Source organism: Ranitomeya imitator, chromosome 2 (assembly GCF_032444005.1).
Source record: "Ranitomeya imitator isolate aRanImi1 chromosome 2, aRanImi1.pri, whole genome shotgun sequence".
Classification (NCBI taxonomy): Eukaryota; Metazoa; Chordata; class Amphibia; order Anura; family Dendrobatidae; genus Ranitomeya; species Ranitomeya imitator.
Window position 1 is genome coordinate 199,324,371 of NC_091283.1, and position 18,736 is coordinate 199,343,106.

The 18,736-nt window shown below is 44.0% G+C and overlaps 1 protein-coding gene across 1 annotated transcript in view; it reads left to right on the top strand.

The window, feature by feature from the left end:
• The window catches only part of ADGRD2 (adhesion G protein-coupled receptor D2), a 238,968-nt gene that overhangs the window by 84,066 nt on the left and 136,166 nt on the right, over positions 1–18,736 (top strand). The window contains exons 7-11 of the mRNA XM_069748470.1: positions 2,788–3,060; positions 3,156–3,267; positions 4,944–5,063; positions 8,700–8,820; positions 17,575–17,683. Coding sequence (XP_069604571.1) covers positions 2,788–3,060; positions 3,156–3,267; positions 4,944–5,063; positions 8,700–8,820; positions 17,575–17,683 — 735 coding nt within the window. The remainder of the gene's footprint in view (positions 1–2,787; positions 3,061–3,155; positions 3,268–4,943; positions 5,064–8,699; positions 8,821–17,574; positions 17,684–18,736) is intronic.

Consider the following 18,736-nt stretch of genomic DNA (forward strand, 5'->3'; position numbering starts at 1 on the left):
GGAACTGGGAACTGTCAGATTTCCTTTAATCAGACACTCAGCACAAAGACTAAAGGTAACCCTGAAGAAGCTGCAGAGTTCCCAAGAAGAGACTGCAGGCTCTGTTTATATTTACACAATAATCCATACACTCCATAGAGGTGGCCTTTATTGAAAAGTGGGAGAAAAAAGCCTTTACTTACATACACAAATTGCAAGGCTTGTTTTGAGTTTGCCAAAAGACATGTGGGAGACTCCCCAATTATATGAAGGAAGGTACATTTGTCAAATGGGTCCAAAATGGAACTTTTTGGCCACCAAGGTAAACACTATGTCTGTCGGCAAACCATCATAGCTCATCATTCCAAGAACACCATCCCCACAGTGAAACATGGTGGTAGCAGCATCATGTCGTGGGTACCGTATATTTTTTTGGAAGCTGGGACAGGAAAATGGTCCAAGTCGAGTGGAAAATGGATGGTGTGAAATACAGGGATATTCTTAAGCAAAACCCGTTTCTGTGATTTGAGACTGGGATGGAGGTTCAACTTCCAACAAGTCAATGACCCAAAGTATACTGCTAAAGCAACACTCAAATGGTTTAAGGGGAAACTTGTAAATGTTTTGGAGTGGCCTAGTCGCAGCCCAGACCCTAATCAAATGGAAAATCTGTGGTCAGACTTGAAGATTGCTGTTCACTAGAGGAAACCATCGAACTTGAAGGAGTTGGAGGAGTTTTGCCTTGAGGAATGAGGAAAAAGTTCCAGTGGCCAGATGTGTTAAGCTCATAGAGACTTATAAGTCTCCAAAAAGACTTATAGCTCTAATTGCCACAAAAAGAGTTTCTACAAAGTACTTCATTTAGGAGGCGAGTAGTTATGCACAATGAAGTTTTCAGTTATTTTGTCCTATTTGTAGTTTCCTTCACATTAAAAAGAAAACCAAATGTTCATTTGTTCTTTGCATGAACTGATGCAAACTTTAAAAAAAAAAAAAAACCTGTGAAATTTCAAGTTGAGATAGCAAAACACAAAAATGCTGAAGGGGTGAATACCTTTGCAAGCCTGTGTGCATGTATATATGTGTGTGTATATATTTTACACACATATATATACACTCTCTCGGGTTCTATTTCAGTGCTTTGCACACTCTTGACATTCTCTTGTTGAGCTTCATGATGTAGTCACCGGAAATGGTTTTCACTTCACAGGTGTGCCCTGTCAGGTTTAATAAGTGGGATTTCTTGCCTTACAAATGCAGTTGGGACCATCAGTTGGGTTGTGCAGAAGTCTGGTGGATACACCGCTGATAGTCCTACTGAATAGACTGTTAGCTGTTTTTTTCTTGCCATAATACAAATTCTAAGTAAAGAAAAATGAATGGCCATCAATACTTTAAGAAATGAAGGTCAGTCAGTCTGAAAAATTGGGAAAACTTTGAAAGTGTCCCCAAGTGCAAAAACCATCAAATGCTACAAAGAAACTGGGTCACATGAGGACCGCCCCAGGGAAGGAAGACCAAGAGTCACCGCTGCTTCTGAGGATAAGTTTATCCGAGTCACCAGCCTCAGAAATCGCAGGTTAACAGCAGCTCAGATTAGAGACCAGGTCAATGCCACACAGAGTTCTAGCAGCAGACACATCTCTACAACTGTTAAGAGGAGACTTTGTGCAGCAGGCCTTCATGGTAAAATAGCTGCTAGGAAACCACTGCTAAGGACAGGCAACAAGCAGAAGAGACTTGTGTGGGCTAAAGAACACAAGGAATGGACAATAGACCAGTGGAAATCTGTGCTTTGGTCTGATGAGTCAAAATTTAGATCTTTCGTTCCAACCACCGTGTCTTTGTGCGATGCAGAAAAGGTGAACGGATGGACTCTACATGCCTGGTTCCCACCGTGAAGCATGGAGGAGGAGGTGTGATGGTGTGGGGGTGCATTGCTAGTGACACTGTTGGGGATTTATTCAAAATTGAAGGCACACTGAACCAGCATGGCTACCACAGCATCTTGCAGCGGCATGCTATTCCATCCGGTTTGCGTTTAGTTGGACCATCATTTATTTTTCAACAGGATAATGACCCCAAACACACCTCCAGGCTGTGTAAGGGCTATTTGACCAAGAAGGAGAGTGATGGGGTGCTATGCCAGATCACCTGGCCTCCACAGTCACCAGACATGAGCCCAATCGAGATGGTTTGGGGTGACCTGGACCGCAGAGTATACGTATACACATACATACATACATACATACATACATACATACATACATACATACATACATACATTCATACATTCATGCATTCATTCATTCATGCATTCATTCATGCATGCATGCATGCATGCAAACATACATACATACATACATACCGCCAAAAATTGACACTGAAATACAACCCTTATGATTGGCATGATAACCAATCGAACCACGTAAATGTGGTAGATATCCAAGATAAGTATGAATGGAGAATATTATCCTTAGTGATGTCAAGTAGTATTCAGTAGAGAAGAAAGGTGCAATGCACATGTACAGACAATAATGCCATATCAAAAGAATATATAAACAAAAATAAGCAATCTTATAAATAATCTTTTGTCTTTGTCGTTCCCCTTATTTTGAATTCTTTGGACAAGTCACCACCAACTTTGATCTGACCCTGAGATCGTTCCCCTTCCAAAAAAAGGTGGTAGAACTTAGGGGCTCTGTTGTGTTAGCAGATCTGCATCTGGTTGAGAGGTAGCAAAGTTTAGTAGCTTCCCCTGTGGTGGACCTGATATGTGCATAAATTACATGGACTTTTCTTTTTTAGATTCCTGAAAACCTACTTACTAGTGACATTACCCATTTTACTGCACCAGAGGCTTTGGAATGCCTTCAGGCCATTGAACGAGGTCTGGAAATGGAAGAAAGTAGTCTGGACTCGGTAGACGTTTTAGGCATCATCCAGTTTTTGAAGGAAGTCTCAGATGTGGATATGCAGGACAGCAAAGAAACTCTGGAAGAACTGAGTCAACATTTTGTTCATGTCACTGGGGAACTTCTTGAACAACATGATGCAGAAGTTTGGTCAGAAGTTACTCCGGTAAAATTTAATATATTAATTAAGAAAATGTTGATGATGTTGTGATGCAAATTTTGAGTGAAATTGAAATAACTATGGGAAACGTTTCATTTTAGATCATCAAAGGACCAATGACCATCATTAAAACCGTGGAGAAAATGGCCTGTAACTTCGCCCAACTTCTCTCTGATAAGAAAAAAGAAGTCTTAATACATCACAAGAACATTGGTTAGTGGATCATTGTAATATCTATGTATATTAAAGAAGAGTTAAACTTTAAGAAAAATGTTGATATTTATAGCTAGTTTACACCTTTTCCTTTGAGTGTTTGTGGGGATCTTAGGACCCAGACACCACCAAAAAAAAAATATTAAATAGCGGCTACAACGTACCGTATAAAATTTTTTTTTTTATTTTCAAGTTCAGCTGTGACACCCCTCCATATGGTGAATAGACAAAGTTTAATATAGGAAGCTTATTTTATGTGTTGAGTAATGGAGACACCGGGAAACATTTGCCTGGTCCTTTTGTAAGGAGGGAGATGAAAAATTACCCTATTGTTCATTTTATGCCATCATGCAACATAAAATATGCTTTTATGCCTCTATTTTTTTTTACTCATGCCCTGACTAATGATTAATTCACAGGCAAACTTTAAGCATTGTCTTCTTACCCCAAAATATTTTCTTTCTTTTATACAAACCCCTTATAGAGCTCGTGTTTGTTGCTTTACCAGACGTTAGGGTGAAAGAAATGCCCCCTTCCGTATCACAGCATTGGGGGTAATCCATATGAACCGTAATACTTTAAGTAAGGCAGGCATCTCCGACCTTTGGCTTGGGAGACCAGCGGCGAACAGATCATTGGTAAAACCTGTGCAGCCGCACAGGGGCCCAACAGATAAAGGGGCCCATTTCTACCTCCAAAACAGGTGCAGTTTTGCATTTTTAGAAGCTCTTGGGCTGCAAAGTTCCCATATATTGTTCTTGTGCAGGGGCCCTTTTCTGGCTGTGTCTGCCAGTGCTGGAGACACATGTGGCTCGTGGGCCCATACTGTCCCCTGTCCACCCATCCCTCATACTAACCTTTCCCACACCGTGCGGCTGCACCAAACATCCCTCTGGCTCTGTCCCGACTCCCGGCGCAGCACCTCCTTCCTGAGTGAGCGGTCATGTGGTACCGCTGATTAAGGTCATGAATATGCACATATTCATGACCTTAATGAGCAGTACCACGTGACCGCTCACTCAAGACGAGCTGCAGACGCAGAGACCAGGCATCGCTGGAGCAGGGTGAGTATGACGTCTTCAAGGAGGGTGGGAGGCAGGAGGGTGGGAGGCAGGCAGGCGGGCGGCTGGCAGGGGGGCGGCTGGTCAGGAGGTGACCCAGGACTTAAATAAATTTAAAAAAAGCAAAAAAAAACCTTGCTCAGGTGCCGCCTCCTGCATTGTCCCGCCCTAGGCACGTGCCCTCAAGTGCCTAGTGGCAAATACGGCCCTGACTGGAGGGACCTACATGGGTGGTGACACCCTAGTAGCATGGCAGTTCTCACCATTTAGGCCCTACCATTCCCTATTGTAGGGGGTAGGTCAGACAAAGTTTGTGGTGTGGCATACATGTGGCACACGACAGCGGCTTCACTCAGCAGCAGACTTTGCCCTGGGATACCACATCATTATATGGGGAGTTTGGGGTTCTTGGTGCCATTATGGTGTAATTGGGAGGGATATAGCTGAATGTAGCTCGCAAATATGTATCAGAGCTTAATGTGGCTCTCAAGGAAAGGAAGGTTGTGGACCACTGCTGTAAAAGATTGAGGTGCCTTCTTAGAAAGCATGAAACTTTATATGTCTTATACTTGCATGTTTTACACTGACATTTACGTAACTTTAATTTTTCCCTAGAAATTGCTGTGAGTCAGGTTGATCTAAAGGCAGACAGATATATTTACAAAGTACATGCCACTGAAAAAGTAGATGAAATAGAAGTTCTTGGCGAGGACTTTAAGAAATGGCTTGAAGAAGGTAAGTGCTGCTCTACCAGCGAGAGAAATGCCTAAGTAACCATGTATGATCTACAATCAGGATAAAAGTAACTGGTTAGTAACAAGAACATAAAACTGGTATAATGGTCTTCTTTTTAAGTTCAGTTTTGTTGCAGCCACATCCTTGAAATTAGCCTGGTCGTGGGTATAGAGTTTTTGTCGGTGATTTCCTGTACAGAAAATAATGAATATTATGAACAACCAACTTGTTAAGGAGGACCTGTCACTTAATTAATAAAATGTTGAGTTGTGTGACTCATAATCCCTAATCTCCCCTGATTCTACTGCTCTTTTCAGTTTTGCACTGCATCGCTCCATTGCAGAAATATTCACATTTCTTGCTTCTGAAGCACAGTATATGAAACCTCTGCTTGTAATCCAATTGTGTGTTTCTTTAGAGTCTTCTCTGGGGGCATATGCTTTTACTCCTCCTTCCAAGATGCTGCCAAACACAGCTCCATATGGTCTCAGACTGCTAGATCAGCTGCTACCTGTGATTGACGGTGTCTGATAGGGGCAGGTGAATGTGCACAGCCCCAGAGAAGACTGGAAAAAATGGTCCATTGCACTACAAGCAAAGATTTCACATACTGCGCTCCAAAAGCAACAAATTTGAATATCTGTGCAATGGAGTGTCGCAGTTCAAAAAGGAAAACAGTGGCAGAATCTGAGGAGCTCGGGGAGTTTCACAGGGTAGTTAAAGGGAACCCGTCACCCCCCCAGGGCATTGTTAAGTAAAAGAGCCACCTTCTGCAGTACTAAGGCTGCATTCTGTGAAGGTGGCTCTTATGTTTTTGCTTCCTAATAACGCTGAAATATTCAGTTTTATAAATTGCGTGCCATACCTGTATTGTGTCCCTGGGGTACGTTTTTTCCCTTGGACTCCACTGCTTCTCAGCCGTCTATCATCACCTCAGTGCATCGGGCGCCGCCTCCTCTGTTTGCATTCATGTAACCAGCGTCTGTGCTGTGCTCTTATTTTTAGGGCATGCGCTGTGTACGCTGCACTGGAACTCGCATCAGCTGGTCTACTGATATCGCGCCTGAGTGTAGCGGATGCCTGAGATCCCGCCCCGCAGTGTGTTATGATTTATTCACACTGCGGGGCTGGGAATCTGGAGCATGCGCAGTTAGTCTCTGCGGCTGTCCCCTTCTCCCTCCGCCTCTTTCCTCCAGTGTTATACAACTCGTCTGTACTGCAGCGTCAGTGATCACAAGCTGCAGACAAGTCGTATAACACTGAAGGAAAGAGGCGGACGAAGAAGGGGACAGCCGCAGAGACTAACTGCGCATGCGCCAGATTCCCAGCCTCGCAGTGTGAATATATCATAACACACTGCGGGGCAGGATCTCGGCCCTCTGCTACACGCAGACGTGATATCAGTAGATCAGCTGATGTGAGTTGCAGGGCAGCAGCACAGCGCATGCCCGAAAAATTTGAGCACAGCGCAAGCGCTGGTGACGTGAATACAAACAGAGGGGGCCGCACCTGGTGCACTGAGGAGATGATTGACGGCTGGGAGGCAGTTGAGTCCGGGGAAAAAAACGTACCCCCTCGGATGCAATGCAGATATGGGGCGCAATTTATAAAACTGAATTTCAACGTTATTAGGTAGCAAAAAACATAAGAGCCACCTTCACAGAATGCAGCCTTAGTGCTGCAGAAGGTGGCTCTTTTACTGACAGGGGGTGACAGGTTCCATTTCACTCTACAGTCATGGACAAAAATTTTGAGAATGAGACAAATATTAATTTTTCCAAAGTCTACTGCTTCATTTTTTCTAATGGCAATTTGCATATACTCCTGAATGTCAGAGTGATCAGCTTAACAGCAATTACTGTACTTGCAAAGTCAATATTTGCCCAGAAAATGAACTTTAACCCCCAAAACACATTTCAACATCATTGCAGTCCTGCCTTATAAGGAGCAGCTAACATCGTTTTAGTGATTGATCCATTAACACAGGTGTGGGTGTTGATGAGGACAGGGCTGGCGATCAATCAGTCATGATTAAGTAAGAATGACATCACTGGACACTTTAAAAGGAGGCTGGTTCTTGGTATCATGTTTCTCTTCAGTTAACCATGGTTATCTCTAAAATGCACAAAAATGGCCTAACAGGGAAGAGTATCGCAGCTACAAAGATTGCACCTCAGTCAACAATCTATCGCATCATCAAGAACTTCAAGGAGAGAGCTTCCATTGTTGTCAAAAAGGTTCCAGGGTGCCCAAGAAAGACCAGCAAGCGCCAGGACCGTATCTTAAAACTGTTTCAGCTGTGGGATCGGACTACCAGCAGTGCCGAGCTTGCTCAGGAATGGCAGCAGGCTGGTGTGAGTGCTTCTGCACGCACTGTGAGGTGGAGACTCTTTGAGCAAGGCCTGGTTTCAAGGAGGGCAGCAAAGAAGCCACTTCTCTCCAGAAAAAACATCAGGGACCGACTGATATTCTGCAAAAGGTACAGGGAGTGGACTGCTGAGGACTGGGGCAAAGTCATTTTCTCTGATGAATCCCCTTTTCGATTGTTTGGGACATCTGGAAAACAGCTTATTCGGAGAAGAAGAGGTGAGCACTACCACCAGTCTTGTCTCATGCCAACCGTAAAGCATTCTGAAACCATTCATGTGTGGGGTTGCTTCTCAGCCAAGGGAATCGGCTCACTCACAGTCTTGCCTAAAAACACAGCCATGAATAAAGAATGGTACCAGAATGTCCTCCAAGAGCAACTTCTCCCAACCGTCCAAGAGCAGTTTGGTGCCCAACAATGCCTTTTCCAGCATGATGGAGCACCTTGCCATAAAGAAAAGGTGATAACTAAATGGCTCATGGAACAAAACATAGAGATTTTGGGTCCATGGCCTGGAAACTCCCCAGATCTTAATCCCATTGAGAACTTGTGGTCAATCATCAAGAGACGGGTGGACAAACAAAAACCAACAAATTCTGGCAAAATGCAAGCATTGATTATGCACGAATGGACTGCTATCAGTCAGGATTTGGTCCGGAAGTTGATTGAGAGCATGCCAGGGAGAATTGCAGAGGTCTTGAAGAAGAAGGGTCAACACTGCAAATATTGACTTGCTGCATTAACTCATTCTAACTGTCAATATAACCTATTGGTACTCATAATATGATTGCAATTATATTTCTGTATGTGATATAAACATCAGACAAACACTATTAAAAACCAGAGGGCAGCAGATCATGTGAAAATATAATTTTGGTGTCATTCTCAAAACTTTTGGCCATGACTGTACTTTTGTGAGCAGGTAACAGGTCCTCTAACTATTCTTGGTGTTAAGGATGCCTTAGGTGGCTTTGTGCAATAAGCACAATAGCATCTGTTTTTGACCTGATTGCTGCCCATGGCCATATCAACACTTTTCCATCAAGGCATTGTGGTGCTAAAACCAGATGAACATTTTAGCAAAAAATGTCTAGAAGTTAAGCTAGAGCTTATGGATGTCCAGGAGTTGATGGAAAAACAAAGTGGTACTACTGCATGCCAACAATGTAAGATAAAACAGGAGACCGTAATTGGCACAACACTTTATTATTTATAAATGTGGTGTGCAGTAAGTCACTTTTTTTCCATGACCTCTTCTGTCACTTCAGGTCAATCTGAGGTCGCTGTGGTGAACACATGGTCAAGTTTAAGCTCCTTTCAACATGTATTTGGAGACCAGAGTCACAGATTCATTCACGGAGATGCATCTATTTCAGATGGCGGCTACAAGTGAGTGACCGATGTTTAACATTTTCTTTGTTCATGCAATATTTGTCTCTCGTGTAATATTTTATGCCGTGATCAAAATTTACCTGGAAACTTCTACCTGCATAAGCTGGGAGATCTGAAAGGCAAGAATAAATCAGAAGTGTGTTTTTTGCGGTGGGTGGTTTACAGTTTAGAAATTTTTTTTTTTTTTTAAATTGTATTTTTAAGATTATTTATTGCTTTTAATGGTGAGGTACAACGACTTTTAGTTTTTTAGTGTCTGTCTCTTGAGCCATTGATATGAGTTTTAGTGATCTTTAAAATAATACCTAAAACTAAAAATGTAATCACTCCCATTTGTGTATGAAGGTATATAAAAGACCCATACAAAAATATGGTCAAAAGTTATGTAGCGCCTGCATCTCTGCCCTCTGCCCCTCTCCTTTGGCAGAGACGCCAGTATGCTCACGGCCACGGCCCCCGACCTGTTCTGTCTCGTCCTTCTGGGTTCTGCAGCTGCCCGGGGTGTGTGCACCATACTGTGCTTATGGTGTGTCCTAGCACTTCCCCTCTCTTGAAGGGACTTTGTGTGTCCTCCTTTAGTGTCCCCAGCCAATTGCTGGAGGACACTTACTATTTAAGGCACCTCCTCCAACATAGAGGTGTCTGTGAAACATTGTAAGTTTGTTCCTAAACACTCTTGTTAGTTTTCAGGTCCCAGTGCTCATATCCCTGTATACCTGCCTGTCTACTAGTCGTGCCAGCTCATCTGTTCATCAGCTGGTCATATCGGCAGCTGCCAGTGCTTATCTGTACGTCAGCCGGTCCAGTCTCATTCCAAGGTTCCCATGTTCCCACAGTGCCTGCATCTACTGTTCCTTCCTTCAGGAAGTCCCAGCTACCCATTTTTAAGGGGTCAGTTGCCATCTTCCCGAGGTCAGTCCTGGAGAAGCACCTGGTCCCACCTCTTTAGTCTTTCCTCGGACCACTGTATTATCAGCCGCCGTGTACCCAAGGTCAGATTTGCTGAGGCACCTAGTTATGCCTCTCCAGGCTTTAATTGGTCCACGGCACAGTGGTTCTACCACTCAGCCCATTACAGTTTGCACGGGCCATGGAATCCACTGGCTACCAGACCTCCCGTCTCAGACCTGTACCTGGAGGTCTCATGCCAGAAGGAGCAGCATGATAAAATGCTCTCCTACCTAGGTACAATAACCACCTTTCTGGATGCATTGACAACCTCGGCAGCACTCGCAAAACTTAAGATGCAACCACTACAGCTGTGAGCCAACAGCCTGCCAGATTTGTCCTCTGTTCCGGACCCTGTCTGTCCGCACCCCCACACTTTAGGGGAGACCCTGCCCTATGTCGAGGGTTTATAAATCAGTGCAGTCTGCACTTCGAACTCCTGGATCATCTGTTTGTCTACGATTTGGCCAAAGTGGCTTTTATCATGTCCTATCTCTCTGGTGAGGTTTTGGCTTTGCTCTATTCCCTATGGGAGAGAGGGGATCCCCTTGAACTGAATCTCCTGTCCATCAGGAAGGTTTTCCATGAACCCGGATGTGCGGCCTCCTCTCTCCTCCATCTGCGTCAGGGAATCCTCACAGTGGGCCAGTTCGGTGTACGTTTTCACACTCTCATGTGAGCTCGCCTGTAATAGAAAAGCTCTGGTGCTCACCATCTAGCAGGGCCTTTCAGGGTGAATCAAAGACAAGCTGGACGGTCGCGGCATACCCTCCTCACTGGATGACACGTTGTCTCTGGCTTCATGGATTGTCATTAGTTTCCAGGAGTGCTCCAGAGAGGTGATCCATGAGAGAAGATCCTTACGCCTGGCATCTACCTTCCAAAGGCTGGTCTTACAGCAAGCCTCAGCCTCTGCATTCTCCCCAAAGTCTATGCAAGAGGACCATGTGACTATGGCCAAGCATCGCCAGGAGGTCCGTAGGTCTCCCAGCCAGGGCCGTGGCGTACCCGGTACCGAGTCCGGTGGTGTTCACAGGGGGACGTCATGGTGGAGACCCGGTCCGTGGCCATGGGCACCCATGTAAAAGGGGAAAGTCTTTAAAGGGATTTAGTGAATAGAGTTTGTTCGTGATGCCACCTGTGGTATTCGGTCAGTGTCGACCGATGCTGCTTTAAGGGGTCCTCTGGGGTGATGTTATGGCAGCTAGATGGTATAACTTCCCACAGGTGAAGTGCGTCCCCAGGGCTCCCTTTGTGTAGATGGAAGATGGTGGATGGCGCAGTAAAAAACGAGGACACAGGTGTGCAGTCTGTTTACCTGGTTTACTGAAGACTTCAGGCAGCCACAGTCCAGGGTACCAGATCACAGGGTAGGCAAGGTCCGGCCTGCTTGGAAGTAAATCCAGAGTCCCTTTACCAGGTGGAGTTAAAAGCCTTCCTCTAGCGCGGTGGTATTGTAGTCCCTTACTGCCTATGACTTCTGATAAGGTCCTCACAGTTCTTCTCTCTGTCCCCCATATAGGATAAGACATAAACCCATATGACAGGTGACTTGAGCCTTTTTACAAGGACTCTAGCACGCCCTGGGTTCTATAGGTGTCACTGTGCCTCCTGGGTATTAATGCGGACAGGTAACTTGCAGTTCAGCTGTCCTGCCAGTCTCTGATGTATGTCGTAGAGTCCTTACAACATCGGTGGTATGGCTACCGGTCATCTGTGCCTCAGAGGGAGGCAGCCTGCTCTTAGCTGGTCTCCCCTGATATCTCTCCTGCATGCTCACTGAAAAATGTTAGGCTTTCTGTATGTCTCTTTCCAGGAGCTGTAGTGCTTCGGACTACACGGCCCCTTCAGACCTTCTGACCCTCTAGGTCAGTCTGCTCTCTTCTGTCTCTCTGACAATCTGCCTGAAACTGACCTAACTTTCCCTCCAAACCACAATATATCTGCATATGCAGGGGAGTCACCTAGAAATAGGATCAAAAGCTCCCCCTTTTGGCCTGGAGTGTGAACATGTTGTGTGTATGGTGGTTACCTGATAAGTTATCCTTCATCGCTTCCAAATGTGACATCACTCTCCCCGTGATGAAAGCAATGCTACTGTGATAATGTGGCAGTTTCACATGTCATTCACTCCTGTCCTGAGAGGCTGAGAAACTCCAGAGCCTACAGTCTGTTGGAGAGGCCACTCTGGTCAAGATTTACCCCTCTCCATCACAGTCTGACAGTAGCGGTTTCCTGTGGTGACATCCATTTTGTTAAATCAGGGCTCTGGTTCTGCAGGTAATTTCATCCAACAGGCCCTCGAGGAGCAATATAAGATCCCAGCCCAATGTCTACACGATCCATTGGTGGTTTCATCGGTGGATGGGAAGACCGTGATACCATTACCGAACCAGTGGAACTTTGGGTAGGAATGTTGCATTCAGAAAAGAGTATAACCCAATTTGAATTCCCCAGGGAGACAAATCGAAAACTGCATGTAACACCCGCGAAGAGTATCATAGTGAATCAGCCGTCATCCAAGAACTGGTTAACGACCTCTTCTGGGAACTCCTCTACAAATGTGTGCTGGTGTACTTAGATAACATTTTAGTATTCTCTCCTGATCTGCCAACTTTTGTCAGGTCCTGCTGAGGTTAAGCATGAATTATCTGTATGCCAAATATGAAAATACGTTTTCAAGCAGACTTCCCTTCCGTTTGTTGGGTATATTGTTTCCAAGACCAGACTGAAGATAGTTTTTGAGAAGGTATCCGCTGTCCTAAAGTGGCTCCATCCAGACTGCCTTAAGGCTATCCAGCAGTTTCTCGGGTCTGCAAATTACGATTGCCAATTCATTACACATTTCTCCTCGGACTGCCCCTATTTCTGTCCTGACCTACAAGGGGGCAAATCCGAAGGACTGGACTCCAGAAGCAAAAAAACGCCTTTATATCCCTCAAGCAGGCTTTCTCCTCAGCTCCTGTGCTGCATTGTCCAAACCATAACAAACAATTCTTTCTGGAAGTGGATGCTTCTTCCTCAGCGTCTGGTGGTGTTCTAACTCCAAAGTCTTCATCCTACAGCATGATGTCCTGCGGCTTCTTTTCTAAGATCTTCTCTGCACCTGAACGCAATTACTCTATTGGTGATAAAGAACTGCTCACTGTCAATTTGGCTCTGGAGGAGTGGCGAGACTTGAAAGAGCGATGCACCTTGTGGTGATATACACTGATTGCAAGAACCTTGCCTATGTGCAATCCACACAGCGACTTAACCCTCGACAAGCCAAGTGGTCTTTGTTCTTTGTTCGCTTCAACTTCACTTTCCATTTTTTAAATAAACGTCAAGGTGCACGATCTCTCCAGATTCTACCAGGTCTCCGAGCAGGAGGAGGACCTTAAACACATCGTTGAGCCCTGCATAATAAGTACGGTCGCTCAGTTGCACTTGTCTCGTCTTACCTCTGGTAAGACTTGTGCGTCGCCCGCCAGGGCTGTGGGGTACCCGGTACCGGGTCCGGTGTTCACAGGGGGATGTCACGGTGGCGACGACCCGGTCCGTGGCCCTGGGCGCCCTTGTCAAAGGGAAATTGAATAGAGTTTATGTTCGTGATGCCACATGTGGTATTCGGTCAGTGGGGACAGACGCTGCTTTAAGGGGTCCTCTGGGGTGATGTTATGGCAGCTAGATGGTACAACTTCCCACAGGTGAAGTATATCCCCATGGCTCCTGGGGTGTAGATGGAAGATGATGGCGAATGGTGCAGTAAGGAACGAGGACACAGGTTTGCAGTCTCTTTACCTTGTTTGCTGAAGACTTCAGGCAGCCACAGTCCAGGGTACAGATCACAGGATAGGTAGAGTCCGGCCAGCTTGGAGGCAAGATGGGAGTCCCCTTTTCCAGGTGGAGATTAAAGCCTTCCCACTAGCGCGGTGGTATTGTAGTCCCTTACTGCTTATGATTTCTGATAAGGTCCTCACAGTTCTTCTCTCTGTCCCCCATGTAGGATAGGACATAAACCCGTATGACAGGTGACTCGAGCCTTTTTACAGGGACTCTATCATGCCCCGAGCTCTATGCTTCACTGTGTCTCCTGGGTATTGAGGTGGACTGGTAACTTGCAATTCAGTTGTCCTTCCTGTGCCCAAAACCAAACTCTCAAGCAGCTTCCAACCGGAATGGGGACATATATACCAGAATAGGGCCCTGGATAAGGGACATATATTCTAGGATGGGGGACATACAGTATACACCAGGAAGGAAGCCTGGGGTTCTCTAAAATTGGAAAAACCCCTCTAAGCTATCTCCTAATTAGTGACTGCAAAAAGAGGTTTATTTTCCTCTAAGTTAGAGTGCTAATTTACCTGCTATATTTCAACAAAAACAGCCTACAACTGGTCTACTTAAGAAGAGGAAGTATTCCCTTCCTCAAGGCAATATATAGGGGTAAAACTTTGCAAGGGTAGGTTCTCATCGGTCAGATCCCCAGTAGTCTTTTCTTGCTAGTATAACCCTTTAATTTACTATTCTGTGTATGTGCAATTTGTAATAATGCTTGTTATCTCCACCAATAAGCAGAACCAAAGGATTAATGTGCCCATTTGCTCTAGACACTGACAGTACCACTTATTGATGTACATAGAAATCATGGGGCCCCAATGTAGAAATCCTAATTGAGGCCACCCCCCACCCCAAAAAAAAAATATTAATCAACTGGGTCAGAGAAGAGCATATCTCACAACTTTGCAGCCCTTACAAAGTAATTTTACCTCTATTGACACCCCCATAAGATACCCCTCTCATGACCCTCCTAAAGTATGATGCCATGCTCTCTAAACAAGTCGGGTTTTAAGAAAAAAAAAATGTTTGGCTGTAATTTATACTTGAACCACTAGAGGGCATTATGCCGTCACACTTTAATACAGTGATTATTGGATTTTGCTGGCAATGGGAGGACAACAAATGAAATAATTTTTTTTATGATACTGTTTTGCGAAAAAAGCAACTTTACATAAACTTGAACATTTTTTTTTTTTTTTTTTTAAACCTTGGTAAATGGAACACTTTCTCTATAAACCTAGACAATTGTAAGTGTTGTATGGATCGGTGGATCAATATGGCCCTTGAGGTGCCTTAGTACTGCTGTAGCATTGTTGATGTGTATGTCATATACTTTGTAGCTTCACTGCCATCTAACAATAAGGGCACTACATTCAGAAAGGCCACAGCCACACATTGTCACATCTTCAGCTGTTGACATTAGCTGCGCTATTGATCTGATCTCTCACCTTCTCTGCTCTTTTATGGCCGGGTGACTAACTTCAACTATTTTTTTTTCTATTCTTGTCCTGCTTTATCATTCCTATTATACTCATCTTCGCATTATCAGCATTTCATTAAAGGGAATCTGTCAGCACATTTTTTTTTTTATACGTAATGTGAGAGCAGCATGATATATGCACATTAGGGATTTGTCACTAATTAAACTCTGTGCTGTAGTACCTGTACAATCAGTGTTTTATCAGCAGGAGATTATCACTAGAGGACTAGAAGTCATGGGCCAGACAGTCCAGCTAATCTGTGTAACCACGCCCAGACCACTGATTGGCAGCTTGCATACAGTGTACACAGGAATCTGCCAATCAAGTGCGTGGGAGGGGTCATACAGAGCTCAGCGTTCTGACCACTGCTACAACAATAGAGAAAACGGGGATTCTATTAAAACTGCAGCAAGCAACCCAGTAAGTGATACATTGCTGGAATCAGGGTCTCTGCCTCTACATCTGGCTGCTTTCACATTCCATAAAAAAAACCTGCTGACAGATTCCCTTCAAGTTAAATAGGGGGTGCTTAAAAAGGTACAGTTAAGCTAGAAAGTTTCTTTACACCTATTGGTGGTCCAACTGCTGGGATCTCCACAGATACTGAGAATGCTGTGGGAACGGAACAGAGGATGATCATATACACTGCCCCTCCATTCATTCATAATGGAGTGTTGCAGTCAGCTGATATTCAGCACTCCCATAGGAATGAATGGTGAGGCAGTGCAGATGATTAATCTTGGCAATGTTTACATGGGGCTCTTAGGAGTTCTCAGGATGTGTGGGTGTCTTGGTAGTCAATTTCCCCAATGATCAGAAAGTTAGCTCATATGCCATAGATATGGGCTAACTTTCCAACTTGAGGAAACATCTTAAAGCCCCGCCCCTGGGACCACCAGAAACAGAGTGGGACTCCCTCTCTATGATATGCCGGGAAGGTTAAGTAAAGCGTGTTTTTGTTTTTTTTAATATTAAAATGAGTCTGCAGGCAAGTGTTCTAAAATCAGTTTAAATTGACATTATGCAGATTTAAAATACTCTCCCCAGAGCAAATTCCACTTATTGTTTGTCTTGTACCTGATGGATGACCTTAAATCCACTATGCAAAAATCATGTAAAAGCCACTGCTTCTTTTGGGATATGCTGCAGATTTTCTGCCTGCAAATCTGGATGGAAAGTCCACACCATGTACGAATTCTGTGAACTTAGAACAAGAGAGGACATTGTATAGTAAGGGACGGCACTATAAATAGCAAGATAGGACATTATGTAATAAGGAGCAGTGCTATACATAACGAGAGGGTGTTGCATAATAAAGGACTGTGCTATACAGAACAAGAGAGCACTATATAATAAGAGGCAGTGGTATACATAACAAGAGAGGACATTATATAATAAGGGATGGCGCTATACATAGCAAGACAGGACATTATATAATAAGGGATGGCACTATACATAATATAGTTCTTTTCATTCTCTGTATATAGCCTCTATATGCAGTAAATGCTCATCTGCCACAGTATATACAACTTCCATAGGTAGAATATTGCTCCTCAGACCCTAAATATAGCCTCTATATGAAGAACATGCCCCTCAATAAGAGAAAAAAAAATACTCACTTTTCTACATGATGCCCCATGGCTCAGCTTCCTTCATCTTTGGCTCGGTGAGTTCCTGGTAAAGATGCAGCTGGCACGATGACGTCATCATGCTGGCTGAGTCATGGAGTCAGCGCTATAGCTACATAGACTCGTAACTACTCTGCAAATTTCTATTGCCGGGAGTGCAGCGCATCTACAGGAACCATGCTGCCACTGCCAATGGTGACACAAAAAATATAATAAGGGCAATCTGACCATGGGTTCTCCGAAACCTTAGACCTTGGGTGGTGGCATAGTTTGCCCTCATTATATTCCGCCCCTGGGATTAAAGAAGCCCAAGTTCATTGACGTGCCTTCAGTGCACTTCTTGCCTGATTTGCATATGGCTTATATGTTAGGTTTCTCATGCCTAGCACATCTGATCTCAACAAAAAAAAGTGTCATTTTTATTGGAGAGCAAGATACTATGAAGCCATAGTACTACCTCTGTTTGTGTAGTAAAAAAAGCAAACTAAGGTATTGACAGGCACTCTTTAAGTCTTCCTAGTAAATAAGAGACCCTCATGAAGCTCTGGTAATAGTGTTAAATGTTCGGCCACTTTGTGGCATTTGGAATAAAAAGCAATCAATTAGTAATCATTAAAAAAAAAAATCTGTACATCCGATTGTGGTGCACACTAATTGGCTACAGGAGTCATATGACTGATGTCGCAAAAGAGAAGGCCCAGGGAGAAGTATGGTGGAAGGTAAGCAGATGAGTATTTTTTTTCTGTTTTGTTTTTATTAAAAACCATGGTTGGTTTGGGTTTTTGGTGCTAAAAAAGGTACAGTACAACCCTAGTAATGGGTTACGGAACGCAGTATTTTGAATGTACCTACAACTTATGCTTTGTCTTCAGGCATGTGGGCACTTACCTTGGATCCTCTGTTATATCTTCAACTGTACTAGCCGGAGAGCGAGCGCTAAGCACGTCCGTGCAGTATTATTTGTGGCACTCTGAGATACCGGTGAGTATTACAAATCAAGTTCCTTTTTATATACAGATATTTGCAGTCGCGGTAAGGTGCGTAAAATGGAGCATTGCATATACTGTGGGGCCCATAAATCAGTTGACGCCAGTTTACCATGCGTTGCACAAAAATATGTTGCAAATTTTTTGCGCAGCAAACCTTTTAGACTTCTGGTACTTTTTAGATCAGTCTTGACCAACTCATCAGACATTTTGAAATGTGGATCACTAGACTGAAGGTGACGTGGCCAAACTTATCTTCTAAATTCATCACAATTTATGCCATAAGAGTGGCTTAAGTTACCAGAGGAATGTACAACTGGTGTACACTTCTTGGAATTGTGCGTGTTTTCCAAAACCTAACTGAATTTAATAATTATTGATTTAATGTAAAAAATAAAACAAAGCTAAGCACTTTTATAATATACTTTAAAAAAGATCCATACCAGACTCTCTACTTTAACTTCCTATTGGCTTTTTTTCTTCCTATGGCTTTTTGAGTTTCCCAGTATGCACCCGGTATTCCCAAACAAGACATCCTAAGGGGACTGGGACTGAAGTCACACTAGCATCTGATGTTCCACCTTGAAACGGATTGTCATCAGGGACAGCCGTTTAAGGATCTGAGCTACTCTCTGTTAATCTGGGCATGCACAGGTTGTCAATGTCCCGGCTTGCCCTTGTGTTTTTTTTTTTTATCAGATAGATTTTTATTATCCGCAAAGAATAAACAATCAGAATATTTCTCATGGCAATGTTTCATTAAACATTTACAGATAACTTTTTCCCCCCCGACCCAGAGCCCCCCCACCCTGCCCAACCCGAGACCTCAGCCAGAGCCACCCCACTTCCCATCATCATACAACCATTTGAATAAACATCCGTTATATTTCCATTGAATACTAGGTTCCCTATATTCTCATTTATCATCCTAATTCAAGTCCATCCACGGTTGCCACAGCTTGTGGAAGATGTCCAGCTTATTCCTTTTGGTGTAGATACTTTTCTCCAAAGTAAGTATATGCTCCGCTTGCTTAAGAAAGTCTCTTCT